The sequence below is a fragment of the Scyliorhinus canicula genome, chromosome 13, assembly GCF_902713615.1.
Source record: "Scyliorhinus canicula chromosome 13, sScyCan1.1, whole genome shotgun sequence".
Classification (NCBI taxonomy): domain Eukaryota; kingdom Metazoa; phylum Chordata; class Chondrichthyes; order Carcharhiniformes; family Scyliorhinidae; genus Scyliorhinus; species Scyliorhinus canicula.
Window position 1 is genome coordinate 141,056,884 of NC_052158.1, and position 14,795 is coordinate 141,071,678.

The 14,795-nt window shown below is 48.7% G+C and overlaps 1 protein-coding gene across 2 annotated transcripts in view; it reads right to left on the reverse strand.

Annotated features, from left to right (window-relative positions):
• The window catches only part of LOC119975811 (phospholipid scramblase 2-like), a 100,752-nt gene that overhangs the window by 42,098 nt on the left and 43,859 nt on the right, over positions 1–14,795 (reverse strand). Inside the window, exons 1-2 of one of the 2 annotated variants that reach the window (XM_038815686.1) lie at positions 10,661–10,757; positions 2,788–2,831 (exon numbers count right to left, since the gene is read on the reverse strand). In XM_038815686.1, the coding sequence (XP_038671614.1) occupies positions 2,788–2,800 (13 nt within the window). In that variant the 5' untranslated portion in view covers positions 2,801–2,831; positions 10,661–10,757. Of the gene's footprint in view, positions 1–2,787; positions 2,832–10,660; positions 10,758–14,795 lie in introns of those variants that run through there. The other variant, XM_038815685.1, reaches the window with a different exon arrangement.

The window sequence follows — 14,795 nt, forward strand, 5'->3', positions numbered from 1 at the left end:
AAAGGTGATATTAAACGGCAATGGGGCAAGGAATTACAGGTGGCAGAATAAAAACACAGAATGGGTTGCGCAAAATATTTTTTTTATATACAGTTAGAGCACCCAATTATTTTTTTCCAATTCAGCGGCAATTTAGTGTGGCCAATCCACCCACCCTGCACATGGTTAAGTTGTGGGGGTGAGAGACCCGCGCAGACACGGGGAGAATGTGCAAACTCCACATGGACAGTGACCCGGGGCCGGGATCGAACCCGGGTCCTCAGCGCCGTGAGGCTGAGGGGTGTGCCACCATTCAGCCCTCCACACCAAATATTCAGTGTGCAAAACAAATTTAATGCAGACAAAAATAAAATGTCACACATCAGAAGAAAATAAGCAACATACTACTCGGTGAATGATGTTGGAACAGCCTAGGATGAAGCTGAACGAGATCGCAAGGAGCCTTAGTAACCTTGATGTTGAATATGTCTGACCAAGACAGAGCAACAGTCAGCAAAGAGCATAAGAGATAAGAGCTGGTTTCCCTCTTGCCTCTCATTCCCTTGGAACAGTATACATGTCCAGATGAAGGTTTCATTGCAATCAAGGGTAGGTGTTGCTCAATCAGTTGATCGAGATACATCCCTGTGGCCATGTGTTCAAACTCCAATTAATCCAACAGTCTCCTATTGGTGCATTTCTTCCTTTACCAACATAGTACAAAGCAGGAAGGAAATGAATAATTTTTTGAAAGGAGCCTTTTCTGAATGTAAACTGCAGCTACAACTTCTACTAAACTGGCAGAGCTATTCTACTTAGTAGTTGGAAACAGAACATGAATGTCCAGATTTTCACAGGTAGCGGGGTAGGAACCTATTCACCCACATTTCCTACAACACAACAGTGACATTCCAGAAGTGCTTCATTGGTTGGAAGGGGCATTGGAAGATTCTGGAGTCTCAGAAGCCGTCACATGGTTTATGCAGGCAGGAAGCGTGCTAGCTGGGAATCTCGAAATTTAGCCCGATATCTCATTTTAGGCCAGCTGCCAGCAACTGTCGTGCCTCGACAGGTCATCCCTGTACATTTCAGGTGCTTCATTCAACAGATTGCTGGAGGGGTCGGGCAGGAGGCAACATGCCCGTGATGAGCAGGGGATGGCCATGGTGTGAAAGGGTGGCATGGGGGAAGGAAAACACCACAAAGCCAGGAAGTAGGGCCACAGACAAAAGGCAGGCAGGAAACTGTGTGTATTGCACCCAATAACATTGGAGCACAGGCGATCATCATATTATACATCCAAAGTAATATATTGTTGAATAAAAAAAGCTACCAGCTGCTCATATTTATCCTTAGCTGTTGTCAGAGAGTTTTTGCAGCACAGAAAGAGGCCCTTCAGCACCGTGTCTGCATTAGCCATCAAGTACCTATCAATTCTAATCCCATTTTCCAGCATTTGTTCTGAGTATTTGACTACCATGGCGTTTCAAACACTCATCTAAATGATTCTTAAATGTTGTGAAAAACTGGGCGAAGAATGTTTCCTCAATTCCTCTCTAAGCCTCCTGCCCCTTATGTTAAATCAATGCCCCCTGGTTATTACCCCTCTATTGAGGGGAAACGTTACTTCTTATCGACCCTGTCTATGTCCCTGATCATTTTAGCCCTCGCTGCTCGAAGGAGAATAACCCCAGCCTGACCAGAGTCTCTTCATGGCTGAAATGCTCCAGCCCAGGCAACATCCTGGTGAATCGCCTCTGCATCTTCCCTATTGCAACCACATTCGTCCTACCGTGTGGCGACGAGAACTGTGCACAGTACTCTAGATGTGGCCAAACGAGGGTTTTATACAGCTCTATCATAACCTCCCTGCTCTTATATTCCATGTGGAAATCTGAGCTGGCATTTAACATTAACCCCTCCCTTTCAAAAGCACCGAAACTACATACTCGAACAACTGGTTTGAACTTAAATCTTCAATGGCATATCTTTGAAATTCAGCACAATGGATGAAAATAGCTTCAGGTTTTGAGATGACACGCTGGGATAGAAATCCATTACGTATGGTCGTGCAAGAAAGGTGGAACTGCATTCATGACACAACACACATCATATCCAGTTCCGTTACCTTCAATCAAACTGAATACTGGGTGGGGCATATAAACGATGTACCATACAATACCGTTCATTTTGCACTAGAACATAGACAGAGACATAGTGCAGAAGGAGGCCAATCGGCCCATCGAGTCTGCACCGACCCATTTAAGCCCTCACTTCCACCCTATCCCCATAACCCAATAACCCCTCCTAACCTTTTGTTTTGGTCACTAAGGGCAATTTATCATGACCAATTCACCTAACCTGCACGTCTTTGGACTGTGGGTGGAAACCGGAGCACCCGGAGGAAACCCACGCAGACACGGGGAGAATGTGCAAGCTCCGCACAGACAGTGACCCAGCGGGGAATCGAACCTGGGACCCTGGCGCTGTGAAGACACAGTGCTATCCACTTGTGCTACCGTGCTGCCCTTAAAACCCTAACACCCAAGAAGAATTTCTTTCCCATTAAATTTACCATGGAAGGAGATTTGTATGAGTCAGATACAGATTAAATTTACAGGATATAAACCCATGTGTTTTGCAGAAGAGCCCTTATACAAAACGTCAGCCTGCCTTCTGTTGCCCCAGGTGTTTCTGTACATATTCAGTATGTTCTGCTTCTGTTAAAATAATAAATCAACTGGGGCTTTGCTGCTTTGCAAACTAACTGTAGTTTTGCTACAATTGAGTTTGTAAACTATTTCTTACCTGGGTCATCCATCGCTCAACGTGGTTTCTTTCACGGTGCTCAACTAAAGAAAGGAAACAAAACACGAGCATTGTTACTCCCAGCTAGATTCTCATCCTATCCATTTTTTTTTAAACATGAGAAGAAACCTGTGAGCAAACACAATCTCTGGCAATCCCTCATGCCGAGGATGATTCTTTCTCGCAGCTTGCTGGGTGGAAGTGAGATTGATGTCAGTGTTGACTCAGGGCTTTGCAGATGACTTGTGCGCCCTCTCTTGGCCTTACAGATTTTCCCACAGTTAGGATAGGGGTTGTCGGCTGGTGGAGGCAGTGGCAGATTGTCATCTCGAGCGGCTGCCTTCTCTTTCTGTCTCTCTCACCATTTTCTCTAGGTGGCTACTCTTGTTGACCAAGAAAGTCTTGGTACCACTCTTGATGATGAATCACCTTTTTGGTCGCAAATGGGCATCTGTTTCCCAATATCTTAATGTTAATAGGGCAGACTGCCTGCTCAGTGAGAAATGGCTTTGAATTTCTTGGTGCTCACTATCCTGAGAGTCGGCTCGTATCAAAGAAGCCCACAGTAATTTAATGCTCCTTGGAAGTAAATCCCAACTTGGAGAGCTTTCAACCAATCAGACAGCTCTCCAACTCCAAGCAGTGGCTAGTGGATGTGCTGCAATACTCTGCCTGGAGTTAAGACCCAGGTCTGTTCCCAAGGTATGTCTCAGGATAGGATGGTTGGGAATGCTTGGGAGGGTCGGGGGAGGGGGGTTGGGGTTGGGGATTGGCCACGGAAGGGAGGGCCAGAGTTCGCTCCCAGGTTCCGGAAGGGAGTGATGCACCCCCCCCGCCCCAAATGGCGTACTCCTGCTTCTATTTTCTATGTATATTTCTAAATGAGGAGTTAGAAGATACAAGGGGGGCAGCTTTGAGGAAGTTAGTTTGCCAACAATGTTTAACCACAGTTAGAAGTACCTACAGTTGGAATCATTTCCTCCTATGCTCTGCTTGCATATGTGAAGGGGAAATGCGTGTAGATACCTGAGCAGGGCCAAGAGAGCAGGGAGGGGACCACCCACCATGGTCAGAGAAGAGATCACAACCTATCTCCTGCTGAGGTTATGGCTCTGGGCAAAGAGGATTATGCCAAAATGGGAGAAAAACTCACACCGAGAGTTAGAAAATGATAATTTAACAGATCCTCCGCATTGTGAGCCCCAAGAGATAAAGCGAGAGATGGACCCGGGCGCTATGACAAAAGGCTCGCTCAAGGAGGCACAGGTCGACCTTTGAAGGCCCAAGGGGAAGAGAACATGATTTTCCTGTGATCCTGGTTACATCAAACAGGCCCCACCTGAAAATCCAAGTGTATTTGCAGAGAAACGTCATGCCCATTTGTAGCACAGTGGTTAGCACTGTTGCTTCACATCCTCAGGGTCCCAGGTTTGATTCCTGGCTTGGGTCCCTGTCTGTGCGGAGTCTGCACATTCTCCCTGTGTCTGCGTGGGTTTCCCCCAGGTGCTCCGGTTTCCTCCCACAAGTCCTGAAAGATGTGCTGTTGGGCAATTTGGACATTCTGAATTCTCCCTCAGTGTACCCGAACAGTGTGTACCCACTGTAGTGTACCCACTAGGGGATTTTCACAGTAACTTCCTTGCAGAGTTAATGCAAGCCTACCTGTGACACTAATAAAGATTATTATTATAGACATAATGGGCGGAATTCTCTGCAACGGCCGACGCCGTCATGAAACCCTGAGTATTTCACGACGGTGTCGGAGGCTGCTCCTCGCCCCTTATCCCCCCCCCCCCCTGGGGGAGGGGGGGGGGGGGGGTGCTAGGAGCGGCGTTTCGTGAAACCCAGCCTCCGGGCCTTGATGCTGGCGTCAAGGCGGCGCGCCGATAATGACATGGCTGGCGGCGCCTTAGTGACATCAGCTGCGCATGCGCAGGTTGGCCGGCACCAACCCGCACATTCACGGTTGCCGTCATCCCCTCCGCTGCCCCGCAAGACGTGGCGGCTTGATCTTGCGGGGTGGCGGAGGGGAAAGAGTGCGTCTCTTAGAGACGCCGGCCCGATGATTGGTGGGCACCGATCGCGGGCCAGTCCCCTCCCGAGCACGGCTGTGGTGCTCGATCCCCTGTCCGCCCCCCACATGCCCCAGACTTACCTTTCGCGCGATGTTCACGCCGGCAGCGATCAGGTGTGGTTGCCGCCGGCGTGAACAGGTTGGGAACGTCAGGCCGCTCGGCCCATTCGGGCCGGAGAATTGCGGGTCGCCGTGAAAAACGGCGACCCGCGATTCTCTGAGCGGCGTGTTGCAAAACGCGATACACCATTTTGGGGGAGGTGGGAGAATCGCGGGGGGGTTCCTGAGCGGCCCTCCCACAATTCTCCCACCCGGCCTGGGGAGCGGAGAATCGCGCCCGATGTTATTGCATGACTTTAAAAATAAATTATAATGCACTTGTACGACTTAAGGAAGTAATAAATTTGGCTGAAGCCAACAAACAGAAAAGGTGCTATTGCGTTACTCAGTGCAGTTTATAATCCAGCAACTAGTGGGAAAGGTATAGAGGAACAAATCTGCAAGAAAATGACAAAGCAGTGTAAAAACTGTGGAGTAGTTATAATGGGGAACATTAATTATCCAAATATAGACTGACATGGTGACAGTGTAAAGGGCGGCGAGTAAAGGTTCCGGGAGTGTGTTCTGAAAAACTAACTCCAATGGGTAAGTCACAAGTAGGCTTACATTAACATTGCAATGAAGTTACTGTCATTGGAGTCAAAGGTTGGTCAGAGAAAATGGGAGTGGATCAATGGGCTACCTTCAAAAGGGATTGTTTGAGCACTGTCACGTTATACTCCCTCAAAATAAAGGGAAGGCAAACAAATCCAGAGTTCCCTGGATGGAAAAGGAGACAGAAATTAAAATAAAGTAGAGAAAGTGTGCTCAGCAGAGTTGTCAGGTAGAAAATACAATTCTGAACCACGTAGAATACAGAAGGCACAGAGAGGAGGTGAACAAGTAAGAGATGTAAAGAGAGAGTATGAAAAGAGACTGGCAGCTAGCAGAAAAAAGAATGTCAAAGTCTTCTCTGGGCATACAAATAGGAAAAGGATGGGAGAAGGAAGAATAGCGCCAATTAGGGACCAGAAAGGGGATTTACACATGGAGATAGCGAGCATATCTGAGGTGTTAAATTAATGCTTTAGATTTGTTTTTACCAAGGAAGAAGGTGCTACCCAGGCCATGGTGAAAGAGGAGGGGTTCAGTTCGTAGAAGGGTTTAAAATTGATCGGGAAGAGGTATTGAATAGGATTAGTACTTAAATGGTGACAAGGTATCAGGATGAAATGCATCCAAGAGGGTTGAGGGAAGTGAAAGTGAAAATTGCAGAGGCACTGGCCATAATTCTTTAGTCTCCCTTGTACTCAGAGGTGGTGCCAAAGGACTGGAGTACTGTAAATGTTACACCTCTTATTCAAAGAACGCTTAGACCCAGCCAATACAGATTAGTCAGTTTAATTTTGGTGGTGGGAAACTTCTGGAAACAGTAATTCAAGACAGACATTATAGTCACATGGAAAATTGCAGGTTAATTAAGGAAATGGATTTTGCAAGGGCATGGATTTTGCAAGGGAAAAGCAAGTTAAACTAACTTCCTCGAGATTTTTGAAGTTTTTTGAAGAGGGTTGATGAGGTCAATGCTGTAGATGTAATGCACATGGGCTTCCAAAAGGCATTTGATACAGTGCCACATGACAGACTTGTGAGAAAAATTATAGCTCATGAAATAAAGGAGACAGTGGCAATGTGGATAACAAAACCTGGCTGAGCGACAGGAAACAGAGAGTAACAGTTAATGGGTATTTCTCGGGCTGGAGGAAGGTTTGCAGAGAAGTTTCCCCAGGGGTCAGCATTTCTTAAAATATATTAATGATCTAGACCTTGACGTACAAAGAAAAAATTTCAAAATTTGAGGAGCGAGAAAAATTAGAAGCGTTGTAATCTGTGAACAGGACAGTTTAGAGGGACGTAGACCAATTGGTGAAATGGGGAGACAGATGGCAGATGAAGCTCAATGCAGAGAAATATGAGATGGTACATTTTGGTAGGATGAACATGGAGATCCATGGGGCGGGATTCTCCCGCACTTGGCGTGATGGCCCGACGCCGGCCCCAAGAGCGGAGCGAACCACTCTAGTGTTAGGCCACCCGGAAGTTGCAGAATCCTTCGCACTTCCGGGGGCTAGGCCAGCACCGGAGGGATTGGTGCCGTGCCCACCAGTGCCGAAGGGCCGCCGTGGTCCCGCGTATGTTCAGAACCGCCAGCGTGTTCTGGTGCGTGCGCAGAACCGTCGGCATATTCCTGCGCATGCGCAGGGGGTTTCTGCTCCGCGCAGGCCATGGCGGAACCCTAAACAGGCCGGCGAGGAGGGATAGAGAGCCCCCAGGGCACAGGACCGCCCGCAAAAAGGTGGGCCCCGATCGCGGGCCAGGCCACCGTGGGGCCTCCCCCCAGGACCCTGCTAGACGGCCGACAAGCCAGGTCCCAGCGTGCTGGACCATGTCCATTTAATGTCGGCAGAACTGGCCGAAAACAGGCGGCCGCCCAGCCCCATCGGGGCCTGGATAATTGCCAGGGGGGCCGCTGCCAACAGCCCCTGACCGGCGCGGCGTGATCCCTGTCCCCGCCTGAAAACCAGCGCCGGAGAATTCGGCGGTCAGTGTCGGAGCGGCGGATATAAAATAAAGGATACAATCCTAAAGGTGGTGCAGAAGCAGAGGAACCTGGGTGCATATAGGCACAAAGTCAGTATATGTGGCAGGACAGGTGGAGAGAGCAGTTATTAAAGCATACAGTATCCTGGCCTTTATTAACAGGGACATAGAGTCGAGGAGCAAGGAGGTTATTCTGAACTTGTGTAAGAGACTAGTTTGACCTCAGCTAGAGTATTGCGTACAGTTCTAGGTGCTGCATTTTAGGAAGGACATGTAAGTATTGGAGATAGTGCAGAAGAAGTTTGCAAGAATGGTTTCAGGGATGAGAAACTTAAGTTATGAAGATAGTTGGCAGAAGTTGGGACTCTTCCTTGGACAATGAGAAGGGATTTGACAGAAGCATTCAAAGTCATGAGGGGTCTGGATACAGTGGAGAGGGGGAAACAGTTCCCACTCATGAAAAGATTGTGGACGAAAGAGCACAGATTTAAACTACTTGGCAAAAGAAACAAAAGTGATGTGAAGGGAAACATTTTCACAAATTGCATATTGCCTGAGGGCGTGGTGGAGGCAGGTACAATCGCGGCATTCAAGAGGAAGTTAGACGATGATTTTCAAGAGATCGACATGGTGACGGGAGGAAGGCAGAATGACACAAAGTGAAATGTTCAGAGTGCCGATGCAGGTGCAATGGGCCGAATGGCCTTGACCTGGGTCGTAACAATTCTGTGATACTATGGAAAGGCTCTACAATTTGCTTCTCAAAATATCAAGATAAGCCTGAAGACTTGAAGAGGTTTGCCAGAAATCCAGTTTGGACTTTTCAAAATTCAGGCTTATAGGAGAACAGCTAAAATTCTAATTAAAGACAATTTTTTCCGACTGTTTCTTTCAAGTTTAGTTAAGTAGTGAATATTGGTACCTGAAAATGAATTTGAAGCTGAAAAAGGATAAACAAGATATGGGAAAGATTCCACTCCCTGATTACAGTTTATCTATGTGGCCGTAGTATTATCTTTTTAAGAAGTACAAAGATGCGCAAATTAGGTGGATTGGCCGTGCTAAATTGCCCCTTAGTGTCCAAACATTTGGGTGGGTTAAGGGGATAGGGCAGGAGTCTGGACTTAAGTAGGATGCTCTTTCAGAGGGTCGGCATAGACTCGATGGCCGAATGGCCTCCTTCTGTACTGAAGGAACTCTATGTCTGTGTTCTATGTCTAAGCTGGTGTTCCTTTAACCGTTTAGCTCTTAAAATCCTGGGTAAACCAAGGAAATCTTGGGTGAGAACTATCAACTGCATTCCACCCCAAAAGCAGTGCGGTACAACCGATAGATCCCCCTTCCGTGATTACCCAGCTCACCGTGCCTCGCGAGATCTCACGCGATCCCGCAAGATGTAGCAATGTGAATCCCGCCCATTGTGGACAGGATCACTTTCTGACAAATCTGCATATTAAAGTGAGACCGTTAGTCTCCCTCTAATATGTACTCCCGAGATCTAACCCCCTCGTCTCGGAGACATAGGGCGGGATTCTCTGACCTCCCCCCCCCCCCCCCCCCCCCCCCCCCCCCCCCGCCTTCCGGGCTGCCCGACGCCGGAGTGGTTCACGCTACTCCTCGGCGCCGGCACGGCCCGCCCCGCCGGGTAGAGGAGAATCCCGTCCCTAGAGTGAGTGACGTTCAGCGCTGGTCTCCACAAATGGGGAGCAGACGCAACGACACTTCTCGGGGTCAACCAGGGGATGGGAGGCCCCCAGGTAATTATCCTCTGTAAATGCATTAGGAGCAGTTCAAAGAAAGTTTACTAGACTAACACCAGGAATGGGTATGTTGTCTTATGAGGAAAGGCCGGAAAGGTTAGGTTTGTGTCCACTAAAGTTTAAAAGAATAAGAGACAACTTGGCCAAAACCTTTAAGGTCCTGGGAGGTATTAACGGAGTGGATGTGGAGAGGCATTTTCATTTTGTCAGAGAATCTAGAATTAGGGTCATTATTTACAAATAAAGGGTCGCTCATTTAATATGAAAATGAGGAGGTTTTTTTTCTCTGGAACTCTCTTCCTCGAAAGGCTTTGTAAGCAGAATCCTTGAATATTTTTGAGGCAGAATTAGATAGACTCTTGATTCAGAGGGGGGATTAATGGGTTATTGGGTAGGAATGTGGGTTGAGGTTACAATCAGGTCGACTATGGTCTTATTGAATGGCGGGGCAGGTTCGAGGGGCCGCGTGGCCTACTGCTGCTTTGTATGTTTATACATACATCAAAATTCTTCAATGATGGATCAGCTGATGTCTAAGCAAGTGGGCAAATAGTTGCGGTGGAGTCTTTTCCTCAATTATACTCATATGATCACTGCAGGCAATACCCTGCCAAGACAGTCTGGGCAGCCCAACTGGAGGCCTTCCACTCTGAAAGACACTGTGCATAGGCCTGTTTACCGATGCCAAATTTCCTCAAACCCTCTGGCACTTGGCTAGTGGCAGGGTTGCAATATCTGGGACCTTCTACACATAACCACGACAAAGCCAGTAATTACCAATTAACAGTTCCACTTTTAATGAAATGAATGAAAATCGCTTACTGTCACAAGTAGGCTTCAAATCAAGTTCCTGTGACAAGCCCCTAGCCGCCACATTCCGGCGCCTGTTCGGGAGGCTGGTACGGGAATTGAACCCTCGCTGCTGGCCTTGGTCTGCTTTACAAGCCAGCTGTTTAGCCCACTGTGCTAAACCAGCCCCTGGCTGAGGCAGAAGGATAATTGAAGGAGGATAGTTGGGTGTTGGTAACTGTAATTTGAGCAGCCCTCTTCAGGAATAGTTCCGCTCACCCCACTGGGAGAGGGGGCGAGAAAAGGGGCCGTAAAAATAGTCTGCCTCACTCCAAAGCTAGCTGAAAAACTGCATTGCGAGGTCAAAATTCAGAAAACAAAATACAATAGACAGCATTGTAAAGTTTCTCAATCACATCTGGAATCATGGCTCTAAATAATGGAACACCCTAAATTGCTTTCAGCACTTGACTCCAAACAGTACACACACACACACACGCTCACACACACGCACAACTCAATCATCTGCAAAAATGCATCATGTGACGACTAAATGGCAACAGTAGACTGAATAAACAATGTTTTCCTCCAGAATTTTACAAGCACTGACCTTAATCTCAGTGTATATACACTTGAACGTTTTGTTTCCACTTCAGGAGCTTGATTAACAGATCAGAATTTCCTGATCTTTACCAATAACAAAACTGTGGCACATGAGGAAATGCAACAAATAATACTTACACAATATGCAAAGTGCTGCCACCAGCTCATGGCATCACCTGACCCGAAGGAAGGCGGACCTGATTGAAATTCACACTTTTGTTTTGGGTGCTATTAATTTTTTTCCCCGTAACCCTTTAAGTCACAGGTGCGGTTAAATTCAAAATAGAAGCAAAAAACTGTGGAGGCCAGGGAGCGGCAATGAAAGCAGAAAATGCTGGAAATATTCAGCAGGTCTGGCAGCTTCTGTGGAGTGCTTTAGGTTGATGACCTGAAGAACAGTATATAGGTCATTTCCTCAATCACTGAGAGCTCTAAGTAGAGCCTCTGGCTATGAGGCATCCCATATCCTCTACTGGACCGGGCTGCAGGCAAAACCTGAATGGTGGTGGAACCAGATACCACTACTCCAGGTGGCAACACGATAGCACAGTGGGTAGCACTGATGCTTCACAGCGGCAGGGTCCCAGGTTCAACTCCCACTTGGGTCACTGTCTGTGTCGAGTCTGCACGTTCTCCGCGTGTCTGCGTGGGTTACCTCCGGTTTCCTCCCACAAGTCCCGAAAGACGTGCTTGTTAAATGAATTGGACATTCTGAATTCTCCCCCTGTGTACCCGAACTGGCACCGGAGTGTGGCGACTAGGGGCTTTTCACAGTAACTTCATTGCAGTGTTAATGTGAGTCTACTTGTGACAATATTAAAGATGATAGATAATTTTTATGTTACGTTCTTTTTTGAAAACACATAGGGCGGGATTCTGCTGGAATCGGCGGGGCAGGCAACTCCGGCGCCGAGGAATGGCGTGAACCACTCCGGCGTCGGGCCGCCCCAAAGGTGGGGAATCCTCCGCCCCTTCAGGGGCTAGGCCGGTGCCGGGGTGGTTTGCGCTGCGCTGGCCGGCGGGGAAGGGGCTTGGTGCCATGCCAACCGGCGCCGAAGGGCCTCCACCGGCCGGCGCGAGTTGGCACATGCGCGGGAGCGCCAGCGTGTGCTGGCGTCATCCCAGCGCATGCGCATGGGGTGTTCATCTCCGCGTCAGCCATGGCGGAGGACCACAGTGGCCGACGCAGAAGAATAGAGTGCCCCCACGGCACAGGCCCGCCCGCGGATCGGTGGTCCCCGATCGTGGGCCAGGTCACCGAGGGGGCACCTCCCAGGGCCAGAACCCTCCGTGCCCCCCCGAGGACCCAAGAGGCCGCCCGCGCAGCCAGGTCCCGCCGGTAAATACCTACTCTAGGACCGGCCGAAAACGAGCGGCCACTCGGCCCATTGTGGGCCGGAGAATCGCCGGGGTGGCCGCTGCTAGCGGCCGCTGAACAGCACGATTCCCACCCTGCCAAATCCCCGGCGGGTGGAGAATTCGGCAGATGGTGGCGGCGGGATTCACGCCACCCCCCGTCGATTCTCCGACCCGGCGTCGGAGAATCCCACCCATAATATCTATTGAACTTTGCCAAGTTACTCGGAATCCTTCTCCATCACATGGTTTTGAGTAGCAGTGACTATTCTGTCGATTGGCTGTAAAAACACTTGGGGAATTCCTGAGTTCATGAAAAGGTGCGAGACATTCATAAGAGACATGACACGCAAGGGCCAGGATTCTCTGTTACGCCAGCTCCGTTTTCCGGCATGGCGGGCCCCCTGCCAGTAGCGGACTCTCCATTCCCACAGTCGGCAAATGGGGTTTCCTACTGTGGCCACCCACAGGCCATCGGGAAACCCCTGGGTGCGCTGCTGGCCAAGCGGAGGAGGATTCCGCCGACGGAGAATCACGCAGAAGTTTTTTCGATCACAGGCCGAAACTGTTCAGGCTCTGACTTAAGTGGGTCTGCTTAAGTGGGTCGGTGCAGACTCGATGGGCCGAATGGCCTCCTTCTGTACTGTATGTTCCATGAATTTGGTCTATAGGGCAGGCGATTGCTGGCATGCAGGCAGTCTCATCTGGCTTTGCAGCAACACACACAGATCGATGGTCAGGAAAAGCACCAGTCTAATCAATGGAAACATCAATTGCCCATGAGTGATGTACATGAAAATACAAGATGCACGAATACAAGTGACACAAGACTAAAGTTACCAACTGTGATTAAATATACTCCTGGTGGTTTTATCACTTGTTTCCCCTCATGCTCCAACAAGTATTTGGCCGACACATCCACCCTTGTGACACCCTTGCCTTTCTATGCCAATTGAAAAGTTAAAAGACTCATTTTTCAATTGATCAGCTAAACAGCATTTTAATTCCCCATTGTCGGTATTTTTATAGCTAGGAGAGAGAAATAATCAAACCAAATGACAAAAATACAAGAGGCACTATCACATGCAGCGCAAGATACCAACTGTGATTAAATGCATTCCTGGAGACTTCATCACCTTACCCCTCCCAATGAAATTTCTCCGGGATCACACACTGGAGATTGATTTTCGATTCTGGAGACTCCAGGCCAATCCTGGAGGGTTGGCAACCCCCACGCAAGACACCAGAAAGTCAAGTACATTTGAAACAGACATACTGAGTAAAATAAAAGCAAATGTTCAATCAACAACGCACAATCATTACAGAGTGACAATACAAACTATTTGCTACAAATTTCAGGGTGTGTAGGAAGACGCGGTGCAGGTGTATAAATCTCTGAAGGTGGCTGGGCCGGTTACACAGGTAGTTGAGAAAAGGGTATGGTACTGTTGGCTTTGTAAATAGAGGCACAGAATAAAGCAAGGAAGTTAGGCTAAATCTTCATGATTCGCCGTAAGGCTCAAGCTGGAGTATTTTGGGAACCCTTTATTAGAAAAGACATCAACATTTTAGAGACGGTGCATAAGAGATTGACTAGAATAGCAACCCGGATGGCAGATGTCAACTACTTGGAAAGACAAAAGCTGGTGCTGTTCTTCGCAGAACAGGGAAAGCTAAGGGGGCTGATCAAAGTCATGTAAGGTTACATTAGAGGACATAAGGAAAACTTACAAGTGTTCAAAGGATTGATGGCCAGACGACACAAATTGAGAAGAGAAATGAGGGGAATTTATTTTTACAGAAGCTTACCGGAAATCCTGTGCCTGAATGGATAATGGAAGAAGACGCCATAAATTTTTTAAAAAGGCAATGGGATGAATAATTAGATGGGAAAAGTTTCCAGGGCTTCGGGGAATGGACGGGAATGGGATTAATTGGTTCATTCTTTTCATGGGCAGGAGCAGTTGTGATGGGCCGATTGGCCTCTGTCTGTGCTGCACCCTTCCCTCAGTCTAGGGATTTACTTACTGTGGTTATTCCCCTATTTATTTTTGTACTCCAGAAAGATATGTGACGCAACCTACCGGCCGCATTGCACCCGAAAGGCAGTGCGGCGCAGCTGGTAGATGCCAGGAGATCCCACTTCTGGGATCTGCCCAGCTCGCCCCACCTCCTGAGATCTAATGCGATCTCGCGAGGCATCGCGATCCGAATCTCGCTCATTGTGGGCGGGATCACTGTTTTGCAAATTTGCCTATCAGAGCGAGACAGCTAGGCTCACTCTAACATACATTTCCCTGAGGTACCCGAGGCGTTGGGACCTTTACCCCTTCACCTCGAAGACCTCGGGCAAGCCCCATTCAGCAATGGTCTCCGCAAATGGGGACCAGACGGAACGGTGCTTGTGGGGATCTCCAAGGTGATTGCAGGCACCCAGGTGCTTTCTCTCTGGGCAGGGGGTGTCACCCTGGCACTGCTGGTGCCACCTAGGCACCTCGGCACTGCCGGCCTGGCAGCTTATGGCCTCCTGATCGCTCCCTGCACTGAGGTGTTCCGGCGAGCAGAGTTCCCTGCTGAGGCCTCGAATTGAACCAGAGTCCCGGTAGATTGCACGGTGTTTCTCGGCCTTGCGATTGCTGGGGAACAGCTGGCTAAATAGAAATAGAACATATAGTGCAGAAGGAGGCCATTCGGCCATTGAGTCTGCACCGACCTACTTCCTCACTATCCCCGTAACCCAATAACCCCTCCTAAACCTTTTGGTCACTAAGGGCAATTTATCATGG